Source organism: Lemur catta, chromosome 10, assembly GCF_020740605.2.
Source record: "Lemur catta isolate mLemCat1 chromosome 10, mLemCat1.pri, whole genome shotgun sequence".
NCBI lineage: Eukaryota > Metazoa > Chordata > Mammalia > Primates > Lemuridae > Lemur > Lemur catta.
In genome coordinates, this window is record NC_059137.1 from 21,234,828 (window position 1) to 21,253,511 (window position 18,684).

Below are 18,684 nucleotides of genomic sequence, written 5' to 3' on the forward strand. Positions count from 1 at the left end.
ATCTCCAGTGAGGGGAGGAGTGGGGAGTCTGTTCTTCAGCTAGTACAAAGTCAGACCCAAGCGTGAATCTCCACTTCTCCATTTAGCTGGATGACCTTGGGACAAGTTACAAAAATCTGTTTCCTCCTCACTTAGAATATGGGCTCACCATCACACCTCCCTCACAGGCCTGTTGTGAGGACTGGACATAACTATATTAAATGCCAAGCAAAGTAGCAGAGTTATTTCTTGTCCTCTCTGTCCAGACTAAATGCCCTCATTTCCACATTAAATGTTGCCCTTCTTTCATCCATTCTCCTTAGATCTTCTAACCCTTTAGTCCTTTTTCAGCTTTCCTTTGATTCCTTGAGTTAGGGATCTTTGAGCTCTGGAAAGACAAAGGGGTAGCAGGAAAGGAGACTACTTCAATGAGCTCCTACAGAAGGCTGGATACATTTATTCTCATTACAATTCTCATTGTTATTCCTGTTTCACAGATGAGAAAGCTGAGGCCCAGAGACATGCAGTTCTTTGCCCAAAGTTCCACATATAGGAAGGGGAAGAGCTGAGTTTTGAATCTGGGTCTGCCTGACTCAAAGCCGGAACACCTTCCTTTGCACCCTTTTGCCTTTGCATGATGTCACAAAGTTACCCTGTTCAGTTTAGAAATTCATAGACCATGACATTGTTTGTGTATTTTCAAGATCAGTTATTAACTTTTTGGCTCCAAGGAGATCCTCCTGGCCAGGTGCCCAGGGGCAGTAGACAGCTGTCTCAGGGAAAGTGCTAGCATGTTCTGGATTATTAGTGCTGCAGCTGACACTTTCTCTTGGAAGGAAGACAGGTGCAAGTCGGAATGTCCAGGGGAGTGGGCTGAGAGGGCGTCCCAGGGAAGGGGGACAGGCTACTATGAGGGAAAGGACATGTGAGAAAACAGGAGGCCTCTGATGCATCAGCAGGGCTCTACTACCAATAAACTTATTTCCCCAAACTCTACATATATACTTGATGTCTTTATCTATGCCTTTTAAGTAGAAAATAGATAAATAAATGCTAGTGTTTGTAGAGGGCTTTTCTAGTCTGATATACCCAAATCAAATACCCCTAGCACTGAAGATACAGGCTGCTAGAGATTCATTCATTCATTCACGGAACAAGTCATTTTAGAGGCTGCCCCTCTAAAACCATATTAAGGAATTTTCCAAAGATAGTTGACTTTTTTCCAGGAAAATATATAAGCCTTGGAATCTGGCCAATTATATATTTTAAATTTAAATGTTTACTTACATATTTATCATTTAAATATATTTATATATTTAAGGAAAATGGGTGATTAACATTTTTCATTTTGACACAGCAAAGCATGGAACTCATATCACTTGGTGTTTTTAATTTTCTGACACCGAGGAAAAGTGGTGTCACTATTTTCGCTATTTTCAAGTGGCCTCTTGAAAACATAATTATTAAAGAGCAGCTTCATCATTAAAAATGTGGCAGACTGCTTGCTAGTTGTCCTCCTGAAATTGGCACATTTCCTTGGCATAGGCTGCCCAGCTAAGACTACTTCCCAGCTAGGCATGCCATGGGAATAAGTTCTCGTCAGTGGATCATGAGTGGAAGTGATGTGTGTGACTTCCACCTAATTAGCTTGGGAAGAATAGCCTGTCCAGGACTACCTCTCTGGGTCCCTCCCCACTAGATGGAATGCAGACTGGCAGTAACAGCTTCAATTCTTCAGAAGGACAAGATAATTAAACAGCAAGACAGAAGGAAGGGGGGGAGGGCATGAGTAAATGAAAATGAATAACCTAACCCTGAGGAACTGGCCTGCTCCACCAGCCTGACTGGCAGGACTGTTACCTGAAAGGGAATGAACTTCGCTCTTCTTAAACCACTATATAATTTTTTAACTTTTAATTCAAGAATGGTAATATAAAAAAATTTCAGATGTATAAGTTTATAGCTCACTGAATTTTCATAAACTGAACACGCTCTAGTAGGCAGTACCTAGATGAAGCAGTACAACATATCCAGGAACCCAGATGGTCTCCCTCACACTCCTCTCCAGGCCTACTGTCAAGGAATTTGTAAGAGCATAAATTGATTTTCCTTGCTTTTCTACTTTATATAAGTGGAATCATATCATATTGTAGATGGACCACAAATTTCTCCCATTCCTGTATGCGTGACTCTTTGCAATATGACTTCTTCTCATTGAGAGTTAGAGTCTACTTCCACACCCCTTGAATCTGGGCTGGCCTGTTGGCTTGGTTTGACCAGTAGAATGTAGGGGAATGAACGCGATGCAATTCCTGAAGTTAGGCCTTAAGAGAATATGCAGCTTGTACTTTCACCCTCTGGAATGCTGCCCTCAGATGGCCATGTAACGAAGGTGGTTGAGGCCACGTGGACAAGAACCAAGCACCACTGGAAGGTCAGGTGAATGAGGTCACCTTGGGCATTCCCACCCAGCCAACTCGGCAACTGACTGTAGCCTTATAGGTAAACTTGGCAAAATCAAGAGAAACTGCACAATTCTTCCATGATCTCATGGGAAATAATAAATTGTTGTTTTAAGACATTAAATTCTGGAGTGGCTTGTCATACAATAATAGATTTAAGTGAAACAAGTATGTACTCTTATTTTTGGTTGGGCTTCTTTTGCTCAACATGTTTATGAGATTGAGCCATGTTGTTGCATGTAGTTGAATGCCCTTCATTCTCATGCCTGTATAGTATCCCATTGTGTGAAAATATTTTAATTTATCTATTTAACTACCGATGGGCATTTGGGGGTACTTTCTAGTTTGGGGTGCTCACAAAAAGTACTGCTTTTCTAATAACATGTCTTTTGGTGAACATATGCATGTATTTGTGTTCATGATATAACTAGCAGAGGACTTGCTGGGCCATAGGGGAATTCGTAGGATCAGCTTTAGTAGATACCATCAAACAATTTTCCAAAGAGGTTGGTACTGTTAGGTTAAATATGGAATGTCTGATTCCTTAAGTACTAAGTTTGACAGTTGCTATCTCTGACATTTCACTTTGACATTTCTTATTTTTTTATTGTGAAGGTACATCCTCATTCTTTCAAATGTACATTTTGGCTTGTGATTATCTTTCAAAAAAATTTTTAGAGCAATTTTTGTAAAACCATGGATAAGTCAAAAATTCATATTATTTTTGAATATGAGTTCTGTCATGGAACCAATGCAGCAAAGATAGCTCAAAATATCAATGAAGTGTTGGGAAGGATGTGGTTAATGACCGCACAGTACGTTGATGGTTTGAGAAGTTCCATTCTGGTGATTTTAGTCTTGAAAATGAGCCATGTGGGTGACCTGAGACCAAGGTGGATAATGATGAGATGAAAGCTGTAGTGCAAGTGAATCCATCTCAACCTATGTGTGAATTAGCAGCAAGGTTTGACGTTACTATTCCAACAATATTGGACCATTTGAAACAAATGGGCAAGGTAAAGAAGCTGGACAGATGGGTTTCACATGAATTAAACAAGCATCAGAAGAGAAATCGTCTTGAAACTTGCCTTTCTTTGCTGTCACAACATAAAGGCGAACCATTTCTATACCATATTGTTATGTGTGATGAAAAATGGATTCTTTTTGACAATTGCAAATATTTGGCACAATCGTTGGATAAAGATGGAGTGCCAAAACATAGTCCAAAACTAAGTATTCATCAAAAAAAGCTAATGCTGTCTGTTTAGTGGTCCAGTGGATGTCTGCTGCACCCAATTGGATGAAATGATGAGGATGCTTGTGATTAAGCAACCAAGATTGGTCAGTAGAGACAAGCCAATCCTCTTGCAAGACCACATGTGGCAAAAACACAATGCTGCTCAAACTACAGAAGCTGGACTTGGAAACTCTCTGTCATCCACCATATTCACCAGACCTTGCACCAACTGACTACCACTTCTTCCAGGCTTTGGACCACTTTTTGCAAGGAAAAATATTCAGTTCTCAACAAGCTGTGGAAAATACCTTTCACAATTTCATGGCCACAGGCTTCTTCACTGGAGACATAAAAAAGCTACTGTTAAGATGGCAAAACTGTGTCAATCATTTAGGCACATACTTTGATTGACTGCATTGCTTCTTGTTTGAGATATAATAAACTAAAATTCTGATTCAAAATCAGACATTTCATATTTAATGACCTATTAATTTACTTCCCATCAGCTGTGCAGGAGAGTTAGGGGGGTTTCAGTTATTCCACACCTTTGCTAACACTTTGTGCTCTTGACTTACAACTCTCAGTTGTAAAGATGAGTGTGTAGATGTTGCAGAGTGCACCAGGGGAGTGTTGGCTCTGTGAGCCGACAGTAGAAGAAAGCTGGGACAACGGGTTTTGGCATCAAACTTTCTCCCTGACACCTTCAGTTAAGAGGCCAGAATTTAACAATACAATCGCATATGTATATATTGTTCTATATTTTACATACTACTTTCACAATCATAATCTCATCTGAGCCTTCCAATAAAATAAGACTCCCAGATAGGCAATGTGGAGATTACTGCCTCTGTTCTACAGAGAAGAAAAGTGACTTGCCCAAAGTCACACAGCATGTGTCAGAGCCCAGATGGGAGCTCAGGTCTTTGGACATGCAGACTGGCTCTTCCCACCAAGGCCCTCTACTTTGAATGGCATTGTCCTGGTGGTAGTGGGCACAGAGACTGAGGGGACAGCAGCAGGTAGGAGGTGTTTGCTCCCATGGAATAAATGATACAGGTTTAAACAGCACAGACAGAAGGAACATACAACCCATTCCCACATGTTATCGCTCCAGGGTCTGGAACACAGCATCCTGCCCATTTAAATTAAGGTTCTGCACACAGCACATTGAAAAGCCCAGCTTTGGGTGATGGAGGTTGGTGTCGGCTGGCACTGCATGTCCAGATACTGGATTCAGTTCATCTGGAAATAGGTTTTTGGTAACTGGTTAACTTCACCTGACTAATAACCATGCAGATGTCTAAAATGAGGCTACATGGAATGTTACCCAAGATTCACCCTAGGTGAAAAACACAGGTAACAAAACACTGCCATACAGCACAGTCCCATTTTCGTAAAAATATATCCATACGTATGTCTGTACATTCATATCAAAAGGCAAAAATACCAACGGCATTATATCTGGGTATTGAGTTTAAAGATGAATTTATTTCCTACTTTATGCCTTTCTATATTGTTTGGTTTTTTTCCAATAGGGATATATGAGTTTCATTTTTAAACTTATTTTTGAAATAGATAATACATTTACATAGCCATGATCAAGAGTACAAAGGTTACACAATAAAAATTCTCCCTTTCATCCCTGTCTGCCTTCCTTGGGCTCCCTCTACAGGTAACCAGCATGTCCAGCAACTAGTGTATCCTAGAGCCATTTTATGCATACGCAAGCAAATACATGTTTTTTCCTACTATCACTTTTACAATCAAAAGATAATAAGACTACCTTCATTTTGAAGAAAAGGCTGTAGAAGACTATTTTATGGTGTAGAAAGATGATAAGTGAAAAAAAGAGGCTATAAAACAGTACATAGAGTATGACATTTTATAACTTATGAAAAATATATTTTTCTATATTTAAAATATAAAGAGACAGAAAAGTTATACATCCTAATGTGTGGGTGATTATCTCTGTGTACAGGATTTCAGGTGAGTTTATTTTCTCCTTATAGGGAGCAGTGTGGCCTGGTGGCTGAAGGTCTCTGGCACCAGGCTACCTGGTTCAAATCCCACACTGCCACTGTGACCTTGGGCAAATGACTTAGCCTCTGTGTGGCTTAGTGCCCTCATTTATAAAGTGGAGAAGATGATGGCACCTACCCACAGAGCTGCCATCAAGGCTAAATTATAAAATTCAGGTGGAGCCCCCAGAATAGTTCCTACCACTGTTTCTAAGTGTCAGGAATTATTATATTCATCTACATTTCCTAATTTTCCTATATTGGACATTTATTATACTAAAAGTTAAAGAGTAAGCTCCCCTGAGGGGAGAGAAGCTGTAAAGATAGAGAGAGGGCACAGAGGAGGGGGGGAGTGTGGCCACAGAGAAAGGGGGAGAGCAGGAGGCCCGAGGGGGAGCAGAATGAGAGTCTGCAGACCCAGAGGAGGGAGGTCTCTGGCTTCCTGATGTAGGCACTATGAAAGCCCTGGGAGAGTGTCCCTTTGCCACCGTTGCCAGCCGAGCATGACAAGAGCAGATGGACCCTGGCCCAGTAGCCTTCTCTCCTATCATCTGGAGAAGACCTTTGAGGCCTTCCTGGAAACTCCCTGGAACTTCCTTGTACAAACAGCCCCAGCCTACTCTTTGCCAATGTCTTCCCGGCAGAGCTCACCTGGGGAAAGCCTTCAGGATAAGCGTGGGCACTCACCTGACTGTGCCTGGGCCAACTCACACCCTGAACCTTCTGGGGGCCGGTTCCTGCCACCCTCATGTCGCTGGAAGTCTGGAGGGTTGAAAGACCAGATGCTTCATTCACAGACCAGCTGGAGAAAGCGCTGGCCAATTTCAGTTCTGTGTTTCTAAACTTAGCAGCTGGCATGTGCAGAAGGTACTTTATCGTTCATCCTTCAGCCCGTCCCCTGCAGACATGCTCGGTAGCTGAGAGGGCCCAAGAGCTCACACACTGTCCTTAGGGAAGGGGTGAGGAAGGCACTGGACCAGGGGTTCCAGCCTCAGCTCTGACATGCAGCCTCCATGTTAGCTAGGATAAATGGCTTAACTTTGCCAAAATTCAACTGTTCCTCAAATAACAGTTTGAGTTGAGCTGAGAATAACCATGCTGGATGTGACCTGCTTGATAAGATGAAGTATGTGAGCTACGTTACATTTGAAGAATATCTAGATCTTGCAGTTTCTGCTAAGTCTGAGGTTCACAAGGCTGGGAAATAGTACTGTATCGGTGTTTCTAACTTTATGCAGTTGACACATTCTAAAAGTAAAATAATAAAATAGTCCATAGCCCTTATCCACAATTCTAAAAGCCCCACACTCTAAAAACCAACATTTTTCACTAAATTGGTGACACAATGTACCTGATTTTATGGTGTTTATTATTTTGGGTATCAGTGTGCACAATAAACTGCAGAATAGTAATGCGTTTGATTATAGGGTGCTATCCCACATCTCACGGGGGGAGTCACTTAATATATGGTAATTACATCATCTTACCTTTCTAAAATATGGAAATTTCTGAATTCTGAAACAAGTTTGGCCCCAAACGTTTTGCATAAAGGATTGTGACTTACAAAGCAAATTCAGATGACGCACAAAGCACAGTCAGGGGGCGCCCGTTCCCAGGTTGGGATCCGCTGAGCCCTGTCTGGGGTGTCAGGTCCTTGGGAAGCCTTTAGGAATCGGAAGATGAATATATTCAGGTTGAGTCAAAGAGCATAGCGTGGAGATATTTCTCCTAAACCAGTACTCCTCACATTTTAATGTGTCTCCGATCTCCTAGGGATCTTATAAAAGTGCAAATTCTGCCTCAGAGGATCTGGAGTGGGTCTGAGCGTCTGCATTGTGAACAATGTCCATGTGATTCCTTCTGGAACTGTCCTAAACTCTGGACAGGCCTCCACAAGGCTCTGAGGGATGACAATCTGGGGTCCCTCCCAGGGAGAGTTGCCCCTGCCCTTGGCTAGGGCTGGCTAAACACTGACTTTCCCCTTCTCTGTATCCTTCTGCCTTCTGCTCTCTCTTCCTTTCCAGATGGGCTAACACTCCCCTGTGCCTCCGCTGCAGACCTTGGCCGGGTGCCACCAAGACTCATGACTCTCCACTCATCCAGTTCCAAGGTACTGCTTAGGTGAGGTGCTTTTCCAGCTGGCTGACCTCGCCCCCTAAGCACGAACAAAATTAGTTTAACTCTCAAATTCCTGAGATGCCACACTATCTTTTCTGGATATCTCCCAGAAAAGTTTTCCACTGTTTGCAAACTACTCCTTAGCCCTGACCACCCACAGTCACTGTGATAATACATTTACTCACCAGACAATTAGTGACCCCGAAAAGGGCCATGGCTGATTTTATTTTTATTTCAATGCTTGCAAAGCCCCGACTGATTTCCTACCTCCCCTATCTGCAACTTACTTTCCAAGTGAACTTTCTTAATGCAAAAGTCATACTTATTTGAGAATTTAGAAAATATAGATGAACAAGAAAAAAATAAAAATGCTAGTGGCCATCACCCAGAGATGACCATTGTAACATTTTGACTTATGGCCCTTCAGTCCTTATACATTACATACACCGTTTCAAACTGCTTCTCCCTACCTCCATTTGCAGCATTAATATTTTTGACCATTTTTATAAGTGAAAAAAATTCTTTCACAACATCATTTTAAATGATTATGTAGTTTTCCATTTAATTGATGGGCTTTGGGGATGTTTCCAATCATTTGTGGTTAAAATAAAACTGCAATGAACACCCTCATTCAACCAAAAGATATCTTTTGACACTTCTTAGGAATTACATTATTAGGTCAAAGTAATGAACTTCTTCATGGTTTGCACTACTATTGCCAAAGCAGAAAGCATGACTTCTAAACTATCAAACACGAACCAGATCTTTTGGACTAAATCAGTGTCTTGAATCCCCACTAACTTTAGTTAACCAGCACTGACATGGGAAAGCAGGGAATTCCAGAGCTGAGAGGAACTTCAAGGTCTTCAATAATCACATGCCTCTGTCTCCAGCTCAGAAGGAGAATTGCTTAGAGGTCTTCTTTAGAGATCTAAAATTTCCCCAAGTCCACAATTTCTTTCACACAATTCTAGGCTATGTTAAAATCAGTAATGATTTCAGCATTTACTCTTCCATCCAATATTTATATCCTTAAAGTGAGGGGACTAGATCAATAAGGAATTGGTTAGATAATTTATACTATACTATAGCGGTTCAATAAAAATATGATACAACAATCAAAAAATCTAAGAAGTTCTTCACGTACTAATACAAAATGATATCTTAGATGCATGAAAAAACACAGAACAGTGTATGCAACATTTGTGTGAAAGGAGGAAAAGAAATATAGTGACGTTTTGCCATGGACATTTTGGGTTGCCATACCTATTTAAAAATTTAAGAAATACTTTTCTTTTTCTTTTGCCCCTCTAGAACTTCACACCAAAAAAAAAAATTAAATGTAAAAAACCATAAAATGAATTGGGGCATTTGATTACATCACCAATCAGATACATTTATTTGTTTATTTTCCAAATGCTGTTGAAAAGGTCAGTAAAGGAATAAAAGGAGAGGACCATAAGTACAAAGAATGCGAGAGGGAATAAAGATGGGCCATGTGAACACACCTGATCATATAATAATAATTCTAGCTAACATTTACCATGTTATATGTGCCAGTCTCTACATATATTATCTCATTTAATCTGCAGTCAAGTAGGGAGATTGTTATCCCCACTTTCAGGTGAGAAAACTGAGGCTTGCAGAAATTAACTAACTTGCTCAGGTTTCCATCTCTAATAGGTAGAGTCTGGATTCTGAGCCAGGACTTGACTCTGACCTAGAAGTCTGACTTGCTTGGGACTTCATGCATTCACTTACCTGTTTCTCCCCTGACTATTTTTCTGCTGGATTATTTGCCTCTTTTCTTAGTATTGTGCAAGAGCTCTTTGTATTTTGTTTGTAGAGGCTCAGAGCAGGGAAGGATCTATCTGGGCAGAAGTGGCATCAGACATGCCCTGCCTTCCCACCAAAGTTAGGGGGTACATGAGTCCAGACGGGTCAGCACTCGGAGGCGAGTGCAATCTCAGATGATGGCAGGAGATCAACCCGATACAGCCAGAGGCTGCCAAGGATGAGTGGACTTTGACCCCCTCAGAGAAAAAACAAGAGTGACTCATAGGAAGAAGACAAAGAAACCAAAGTGTCCACTGTGTGCAGACAGTCCAAAGTCACCAGAAGGAAGAAGAAAACCTGTAACAGAGAGAGCTGGCCAAGAGCGAAGACCTATGCAAATGAGACCTGCCCACTCTACCAAGAACCAGACGTCTAGAAGCAGAGATCAGAGCACATGCGTGCGGCGCTGCACTTGGAAGGAAGAAAGAGGAGGCTCTGAGGGAGCAGGTAAGGAGCCGGAGAGGGTCACGGAGGGGCTGTAGAGTCCTGAGAGGCAGCATCGCCCTGCACTCTGGCCTGGGAGGCTGGCTTCTGGGATCATCTTTCAAACTCCACCACTCTTTACCATTCTGAGCCTTGGCTTCCCCGTCTAACAAATGGGTATAAAATAATCATGCTAACCATGTACTGAGCACCTGCTGTGTTCTGCTGGGCACATCACAGACTATTCCTTCCCCACAGCAACCCTGCAAAGTGGGATTGTTAGCATCTTTTATAGAGGAAAAGGAAGTTCAGAGAGGTTAAGCCATTTGTCCAAGATCAGCAAATAAGTCTGGTTCCAAAGCCAGCACACTTTCTACTCCCCATTCAGCCTCCTTCACTGGGTGGTTTTAGATGATCAAACATCCTTATACAAACAGAAAAAAAATGGTAAAAGGCAATTATACTATCTAGATGTATCACCATACTTAGATCCTAGCAAGGGTCAGGGCCCTTTGTAAACTGTGACGTACTATGAAAATGCCAGTTCTTCATCTTTATCATCTTGAGGTTGAAAACATTGGGGTGATGCTACAGACAATATTTAGTGATGACTTGTTCATCGACCAAGGTGATAACTTCAGGGTGGCATTTAGGCCCTACGGTAGCTGAGAAGTCCTGGCTTGGAGTGGGGTCAGTGCACAGCCAGAGTCTCTCACCGGCTGATCCTGAAACAACAATGCGCCCTGCAGGGAGCACCCCAGATAAATGTCCAGGCAACAGAGATGGTTCCTCCTCTTTAACAGCCTTTTCCAGCTTTGGCCATGGAACTTCAGAGAATGTAGGTCTGATTTAGGTGGAAATGGGAGCTCTTTAAGGATAGTAATACAAGCTTATTAAAGTAACAATTTTCAGATAAGAGAATTAAAAAAAATTATAATCTTGCCCCCTGAGATAACCACAGCTGACATTTGGTTGTTTATCTTTCCAGAATATTTTCCATTGCACACGTATTTTTGAAAATTGGATTATATTGTAATATGGTTTTATTACTGGTTCTTTTTCACTTAATGACATCATATCATAGAAGTATTTCCATATCAATAGATGTTTTATCACATAATTTTAAAGGCTGCAGAGTGTCTCTTCGTATGGATGGAGCAGAATTTACTGAGTCAGTTTCCTATTATTGGATAATGAGGTAGTTCTCCATACTTCACTGTTAGACCAGTGCCTCGGAGGGCAGCTCTGTAATCAAATCAACTCTTCACAGAGGTCCTTGATTATTTCCGTGAGACAGATTCCCAGTGTGGGAACTGATGAGTCAAGGCTATATATATCTTAAGGCTTTTGGTAAATATTCAATGTCTGCTTCTGACACACCCTGGAATTCAGGGGCTCCTCAACGTTTGATGCAGAAAATTTTTATCATGATCTTGAAGTCAACCTTGAACCTTCCTCTCTCAGATCCATTCGTAGCAACAATGCTAACTGCCTTATATACAGTGATACATTACATAATGACATTTTGGTCAATGATGGACCGCATATACGACAGTGGTGCCATCAGATTATAATACCATATTTTTTCTGTACCTTTTTTATGGTTAGATATGTTTAGATACACAAATGCCTACCCTCGTGTTAGTTGTCTATAGTATTCAGTATAGTAACCTGCTGTGCAGGTTTGTAGCCTAAGAGCCACGGGCTACACCATACAGCCCAGCCGTGTAGTAGGCTATGCCATCTGGGTTTGCACTCTATGATGCTCACACAACGATGAAATTGCCTAAAATGACAGATTTCTCAGAACGTATCCCCATTGTTAAGCAACGCATGACTGTATACTCTTTACTGGGTGCCAGGCTCTACCTAAAAGCGTTACTACTTCTGGCTTCCTTTCACAAGGGGAAATTGAGGCACAGAGAGGTTAAACGATTCAATTGAAGTCACAGCCTGAAGAAGCAGTGATCTGGAGTCAAGAGCCTCGACAACCTGATTCCAGAATGTATAACCTGGATCCCAAGAGGTCCGCAGCTTCTTGGGAAGTGGCTTTGATTGTATCCCCAGAGATATCTCCCAACACATCCCTTTTATCTTCTCCAGTGCCGCCTGACCTGCACTGACACCACCGTCACGTGCCTGGGCCCCTACCTGGTCCTCCCTTTCCATGCTCATCCCTCTGCCTGTCCTCTGCTCTGCAGCTGGAAGGGTGTTTTTCAAATGGAAATAAGATCAGGTCACCCTGATCCCCAACTCACCCCTGGAATAAAATCCAGATGAGTTCCTGAGCCTGCGGCTCCCACCTCCTACTCCCCCCTCATCCTGAGCCACTTGCCCACCCAGCCACACCCATGATACCCCGGTCACCCTGGCCTCTTTTCACTTCCTCAAATAGGCAGAGCTCGTCTCACCTCTGGGCTTTGACACAGGCTGTTCCCCTGGGCCTGCAATGTTCTTCCTCCACTCTGCATGGCTGGATTCTTCATCCTTCAGTCTCAGCTCTCATATCCCTTCTTTGGAGAAACTGTCCCTGGTGGTCTCATCGGAAGCTCTCAGCCCCCTAAGCCTATTTTCCTCTTTGTCCATTAAAATTATGTATTGAGTTATCACCCATTACTCATTAAATGTCTCTCTGCCTCACTAGACTCCAAATGTCACAAGGACAAAGATGATATCTATTTTGCTCACCATTATTTACCTGATGCCTAGCATACAGTAAGCACTTACTAACTACTGGATAGATGAATGGGCACAGAATATAAGGCATTGGTAGGGATCCTTGGTAAACTATCCTAGTTTTGGTTAGGGGTATTCCATCCCCCTCTGCATACCTCCACTTCCTTCTTCCCTCTTCAGAGCAGTGATGGAGTCTAGAAGAAAACCAGGAAGCCAGGGGTGAAAGAGCAGAAGCAAGTTTTGCTTCAGGTGTCAACTCAGTCAGGGTAGATGATGTAATATCAGGGGCCCAAGGGAGACTCTCTGTCCCAAATCCCCCTTTGCGCAGTTCCTGGACTCCTACCACGAGAGTCTGACGGGCACAGGGGATTCCTGATAAAATGTGAGCACTTACTACCTAGCTAACGACACACATTCAGCAGGCGGACTGTACAGATACAGCATTCTGTCTTTATGACAACAGCCTGATGGTGGATTGGGAATCCAAAAACATGGGTCCCAGTGTCACCATTAACTAGCTGAGTGACTTTAGGTGAGTCACTTACTGTCTCCCATCTGCAAAGTGAGGGGTTCTGACTGAGAATTCTTTTTTTTTTTTTTTTTTGAGACAGAGTCTCACTTTGGGACTACAGGCATGCGCCACCATGCCCGGCTAATTTTTTCTATATGTTTTCAGTTGTCCAGCTAATTTCTTTCTATTCTTAGTAGAGACAGGGTCTGGCTCTTGCTCAGGCTGGTCTTGAACTCCTGAGCTAAAATGATCCACCCATCTCGGCCTCCCAGAGTGTTAGGATTACAGGCGTGAGCCACTGCGCCCCTGACTGAGAATTCTTAAACATTTCCCGCCCCCAGCAGCTTGACTCAATTCAAATGACCAATATGAGGAACAGACAAAAGCCAAGTGTTTCTGGTTGAAGCCAGGCTGGAGCGCTCCTCCCTCCTAACTTCCCCCTTAAATCCCCAAGGTTGGTGGGATGGCCAACTCTCACACTCTGAGATCTGGGCAGGCTGGCCATCTGCGTTCTAAGAACAAAGCAGAAGGCAGCAAGGTTTGCATGCTCTGGTAGCAGTTGCTTACAGATCAGCAGGGGGCCGGGGAGGACTTGCTGGGTCTGATATTCAGAGCTTTTAGGCTGCGAAGTAAGTGAATTTCACAGCAACTAAAGCACAGGGCAGGCAGCCCTTTTGTGCAAGAAGAAGGTTCCGGCCATTTTTAGAAAAAATATGAGGGACCAGGAGAGAGGAAACTCATAAAACTCATTTACACTCTTCACATCTAGAATGAGGAAACTGCCACCCCTATTTTTGCCCCCGGCCAGGGATTATGTGTCATAAAGGGACTGCCCATCATCTTGCAAATACCTGGCTTCTAGGTTCCATGGGTTGCCATGCCCTGCCAGGGGATTGAGGGGAACTCAGGTCCCCACCCCACCACCGAGGAAGCTCTGGCCTTGGCTCCAGGCAGGTGTGCTCAAGTGGCTGCAGCCTGGGCCACCTGGCAGCTCCAGGTGCTATGTGCACTGCTGCCATGGAGACAGGCCCCAGGGTTGGTGGTGAGAAGGCAGTCTCTCAAAGCATTGCGGATTCAGGGCAGGGAGAGACTAGTCTCAGGCCCTTCAGACTAGTCTGCCTAACTACCCTAGAGCCCACAGAAACCAAGGTGGGTACCCTGAAGGTTTCCTGGGGCAAAGGGAGGGAGGAGGAGCCAGGGGAGGCCGAGTGTTATTGGGAAGAGGCTCTGGAAGGGCTGATCTGGGGACCTGGGCAGGGGAGCCTCTCCAGGGCCTCCAGGTCAGGGAGAAAAGCCTTACCAGGGGCCCCCTTGCCAGGCCAAGGACTGGGTGAATAGGCTTCTGGAAGGTTGGCCTTCTAGCCCAAGGGGAGGAGGAAAGAGGGCCTGGCATTTGTCCCCAGAGGAGGGGCAGAAAAGGGAATTCTCAAAGCCCATCTCTGCACTGATCAGTGATTTGAGGTAGTAGGGAAGGAATTACTTGTCCTCTAGCAAAAACCACTGACTGTGGCTCACCACCCCCTGCCACCCCCTGCCGGAGCCAGGGCAGCCCAGGGCAAACACACTGAGCGTAAGGAGCATTTTTATCTGTCTCCAAAGCCCAGTGTGCGGTTCCCTCCAATGCCAGCTCACTCAGGTGCTGTTGCGAGGGGTGGCCCAGGCCTTCGCCCTGCTACAGGGGAGGGAGAGACTGGAGTTAGATCTAACTCCATGGCTTAGGAACTGGGTGATCTAGAACAAAGCGCTTTTGAACCTAAGTTTCTTCCTCTGTAAAACATGGGTGATAATACCTTTTAACACCCACAGGACCCTTAGCCTCAGACCAGGCACAGGGACAGGGCTTAATGGGTGTTTCTTTGTTCCTTTCCTCTCTCTGCCAGGACATCTCCTGTGAACTCCCCGTGTGCAGCGTGAGGATGGCGGAGCAGCAGGGCCGGCAGCTCGAGGCCGAGTGCCCCGTCTGCTGGAACCCCTTCAACAACACGTTCCACACCCCCAAAGTGCTGGACTGCTGCCACTCCTTCTGTGTGGAATGCCTGGCCCACCTCAGCCTGGTGACTCCCGCCCGGCGGCGTTTGCTGTGCCCACTCTGTCGCCAGCCCACCATGCTGGCCTCAGGACAGCCCGTGACTGACTTGCCCACGGACACTGCCATGCTCACCCTGCTCCGGCTGGAGCCGCACCATGTCATCCTGGAAGGTCGTCAGCTCTGTCTCAAGGACCAGCCCAAGAGCCGCTACTTCCTGCGCCAGCCCCGGGTCTACACGCTGGACCTGGGCCCCGAGCCTGGAAGCCAGGCTGGGCCCCCCCAGGACACAGCCCCCGCCACCGTGCCGATGCCCATCCCTATCCCCAGCCACTACTCTCTGAGGGAGTGTTTCCACAACCCCCAGTTCCAGATCTTTGCCTACCTGATGGCTGTCATCCTCAGTGTTGCTCTGTTGCTCATCTTCTCCGTCTTCTGGATCAAGCAGTTCCTTTGGGGTTTGGGGTGAGCCCTAACGAGGAACCAAGCCTTTCTCAGTTGCTGCTGGGTTTGGGGACTGCAAAGCCTCGTTTGGTGTCATCTTCCTTTGTTGTATTGTTCATTTACAATCCAGGGATCGGTTGAGCCACGTGTTTACTTCTGAGACCAGAGAAGGGCCTAATACAACAAGGAAACAACAAAAGCTGAAGGGCTGGGGGATGTGGAGAGATCTCTGGGTGTGAAACGTGGGGTTGTGGAAGGGCAAGGAAGCAGTTCTATGACTATAGAGCTACACAGCCAGTTGTGCCAAAGGGCTGGACAATGGTATCCAGGAACCTAACCTAAATAGCAAGTTGTGTTTCTCACTGGAGCTGCTTTGGACTCAGTTCACATTTTTTTGAGTTGTGATTTTTACTATGGGCTGCTAAACATCTTGGAAAGTGAGCTTCAATTCTGTGGGTGAATGTGTTTGTTTTCCCCTTTTCCTGTTTCTCTTTGGATGTTTTGCCACCAGTGACAGTAAAAATGTTCTGCATTCATGAATGCATTCACTTGTTCATTCTACAACCATTTCCTGGGCCGGTGCCGAGTGCCAGGACTAAGGGAAGAGAAAAGTGAGATTTTTCCAGGGGTGGCAGATGGCCCTTAACAGCAGAGAAGGCATGTTCATTCAGCTGCTTCTTATACAAGACCTCTTGCCAGCATGCAGTTCATGGAGTATTAGGAGTATAAAAATCTAAAGGCAAAAGAAGCCAAATCAGTGGATTAGGAGAAATCTAGGATTTGGAGGAATAGGTTGTTATTCCTCCTGGCAGGGGCAAAGGCCATTAATAGAATGGGTAAGGTGAGAGCTCTGACTCCCCTCCCCCAAGCACGGTAATTCTGTTCTCATGAAGGAAGACAAAAACCCTGGATAGAGGCGAAGCCTTAGTTCCCATCCCAGGCCATAGTCGGGAGAGGGGACCTTGGTTTTCACTTTACACGATAAAATTCAGGAACCAAGGAAATGAGATAGAATTTGGAGGCTCAGGCTGTTGCTTGACAAGTTGCCACCTTGCACTGTCTAAAACCTGATTTCTGCTTCTCTAGTTTGAACCTTGCCTGGTGGCTCAGGGCTCTGAAACAATCTCAAAGTGGATAAAACACCATCAAAATTATGAAAAGATAATATTTTGAGTTTTTTTTTTTAATTTGTAGAATAAACTTTCAGAGGACAGAACCTGAGTTCGTTTTATTTGCTGTAGATAACATTATGAGTTTAATGGAACTAGCTTCTATCAATTCCCCTTAGGAGTCTTAATATACAAGACATTCTAAAAGAGCCAAGACATATTTCACATTTAGTAAAACCAAACAGTTTTAAGCCCCAATGTGAAGAAAAATTCTCCATTACCAAATCGGAAAGCTGCCTACATTCCCTGCCAGGGAACAAGCAACTACCTCTACATTTGCACCATCAAAGATAATTACTCTGAAGCTGGGACTCCACCTCTCCCCACTGACTTCATTTCTTTACACCTTTGTTCCCTAACCTTGGAGCAGGTAAGTTAGTCAATGATCTATCTCACCATGTTCTCTGAGCTGTGGAGAAGAGAAGGGACAGGGAGAGGAGTCGGGGGAAGCCCAGGAAGAAACACTCGCAGAAGGCACTAAGGCCTAATTTAGCTACTTTGTTCAAGGTCACCCAGTAAGCGGTGGAATCCTTTCAGGCAAAACAGAATGTATATTCTTGGAGTGGTTGATGCACCATCCAAATAAGAAAAGACATAGGTTTGTCGTTTTCTGGTTAGGGAAGTATATACGGTCATCCCTCGGTATCCATGGGGGATTGGTGGACCCAGGACCTCCCTCGGATACCAAAATCAAGGATGCTCAAGTCCCTGATATAAAATGGTGCAGTATTTGCCTACAATCTATGCAATCCTCCCAGGTACTTTAAATCATCTCTAGACTACTTATAATACCTAACACAATGTAAATGATATGTAGTTACACTGTATTGTTTAGGAGTAATGACATGAAAGGTCCGTAAAGGTTCAGTACAGCCCGATTTTTCTGAGTATTTTTGACCTGTGGTTGGTTGACTCCAAGGATGCAGAACCTGTGGACATGGAAGGACAAACTGTACTTAATATTAGTGTCTTCTATTTTTACATTCAGTTGTTCCTACCTTGGGCCAGTCCCATCCTCCTAGAGGGCATCTGGCATTTCCCATGGGAGCATCTTTAGTTCTCAGCAAAGGGGGTGCGTTGTGCAGCCGGCATGTAGTGCCCGGAGGTCTGGGATGCTTAGACCTGCTGTGATGCTTCAGTTCCACACGATGAAAATATCACCTATTCCAGAATGCAAATAGTTACCCTACTGAATAGGACAATAGGCTCCTCTTGAGTTCATGAATAAGTGGGAAGTTGTCTTAACTCCATTTGACATGAAGTCAGAGCTGAAGTGACTTGTCAAAAGGGCAGTATACAAAGTGCAGTGGTTAAAAAGCTCAGACTTTGTACAAGATACAGGCCATGCCAGCTGCGGTATGGCCAACATACTCAATAAAGCCCTGTGAAATCTCTTTATATATAAGGTCACAAATGGTCAGACCAACCAGGGTTTAAATTCAGGCTCCACCATTTACTAGCTGGAAACCTTAAGCAAGTTACTTAACTTCTTTGAGCCACAGTTTTATTTGTAAAAAGGGAATAATAAACTCATAAGATAGTGAGGATTAAACAAGCTGTCTGAATGTGCCTGGCACACTGCCTAGGCAGGCTGTGGTGGTGGCTATGATGTTTACTTTGTCATTATCAGGAAATGCCACCCCTGGCTTTGTGCTTAACCACCTTCTTACAATGATATTTATTTCCTGTGAAGAAATGGACATTCCACAAGATATTTGTTCTGCCAAAGTCTTAGATGAAATGCTTTTACCTAACTGCTACCTCTTCCAACCACCAAAAAACAAA

At 44.2% G+C, this 18,684-nt stretch overlaps 1 protein-coding gene and 1 long non-coding RNA gene across 2 annotated transcripts; one reads left to right on the forward strand and one right to left on the reverse strand.

The window, feature by feature from the left end:
* Nucleotides 1-5,187: 5,187 nt before the first annotated feature.
* On the reverse strand, nt 5,188-18,387 carry LOC123646516. The gene is made up of 4 exons (XR_006737928.1): nt 17,898-18,387; nt 15,672-15,904; nt 7,261-7,359; nt 5,188-6,458 (listed from the first exon to the last, which is right to left on the reverse strand). It is a non-coding gene; the product is annotated as an uncharacterized LOC123646516 (long non-coding RNA).
* RNF183 (ring finger protein 183) lies at nt 9,899-16,943 on the forward strand. The gene is made up of 2 exons (XM_045563583.1): nt 9,899-10,097; nt 15,141-16,943. Exon 2 carries the CDS (start codon nt 15,177-15,179, stop codon nt 15,753-15,755), a length of 579 nt encoding a protein of 192 aa, XP_045419539.1. The 5' UTR covers nt 9,899-10,097; nt 15,141-15,176; the 3' UTR covers nt 15,756-16,943.
* Nucleotides 18,388-18,684: the final 297 nt, after the last annotated feature.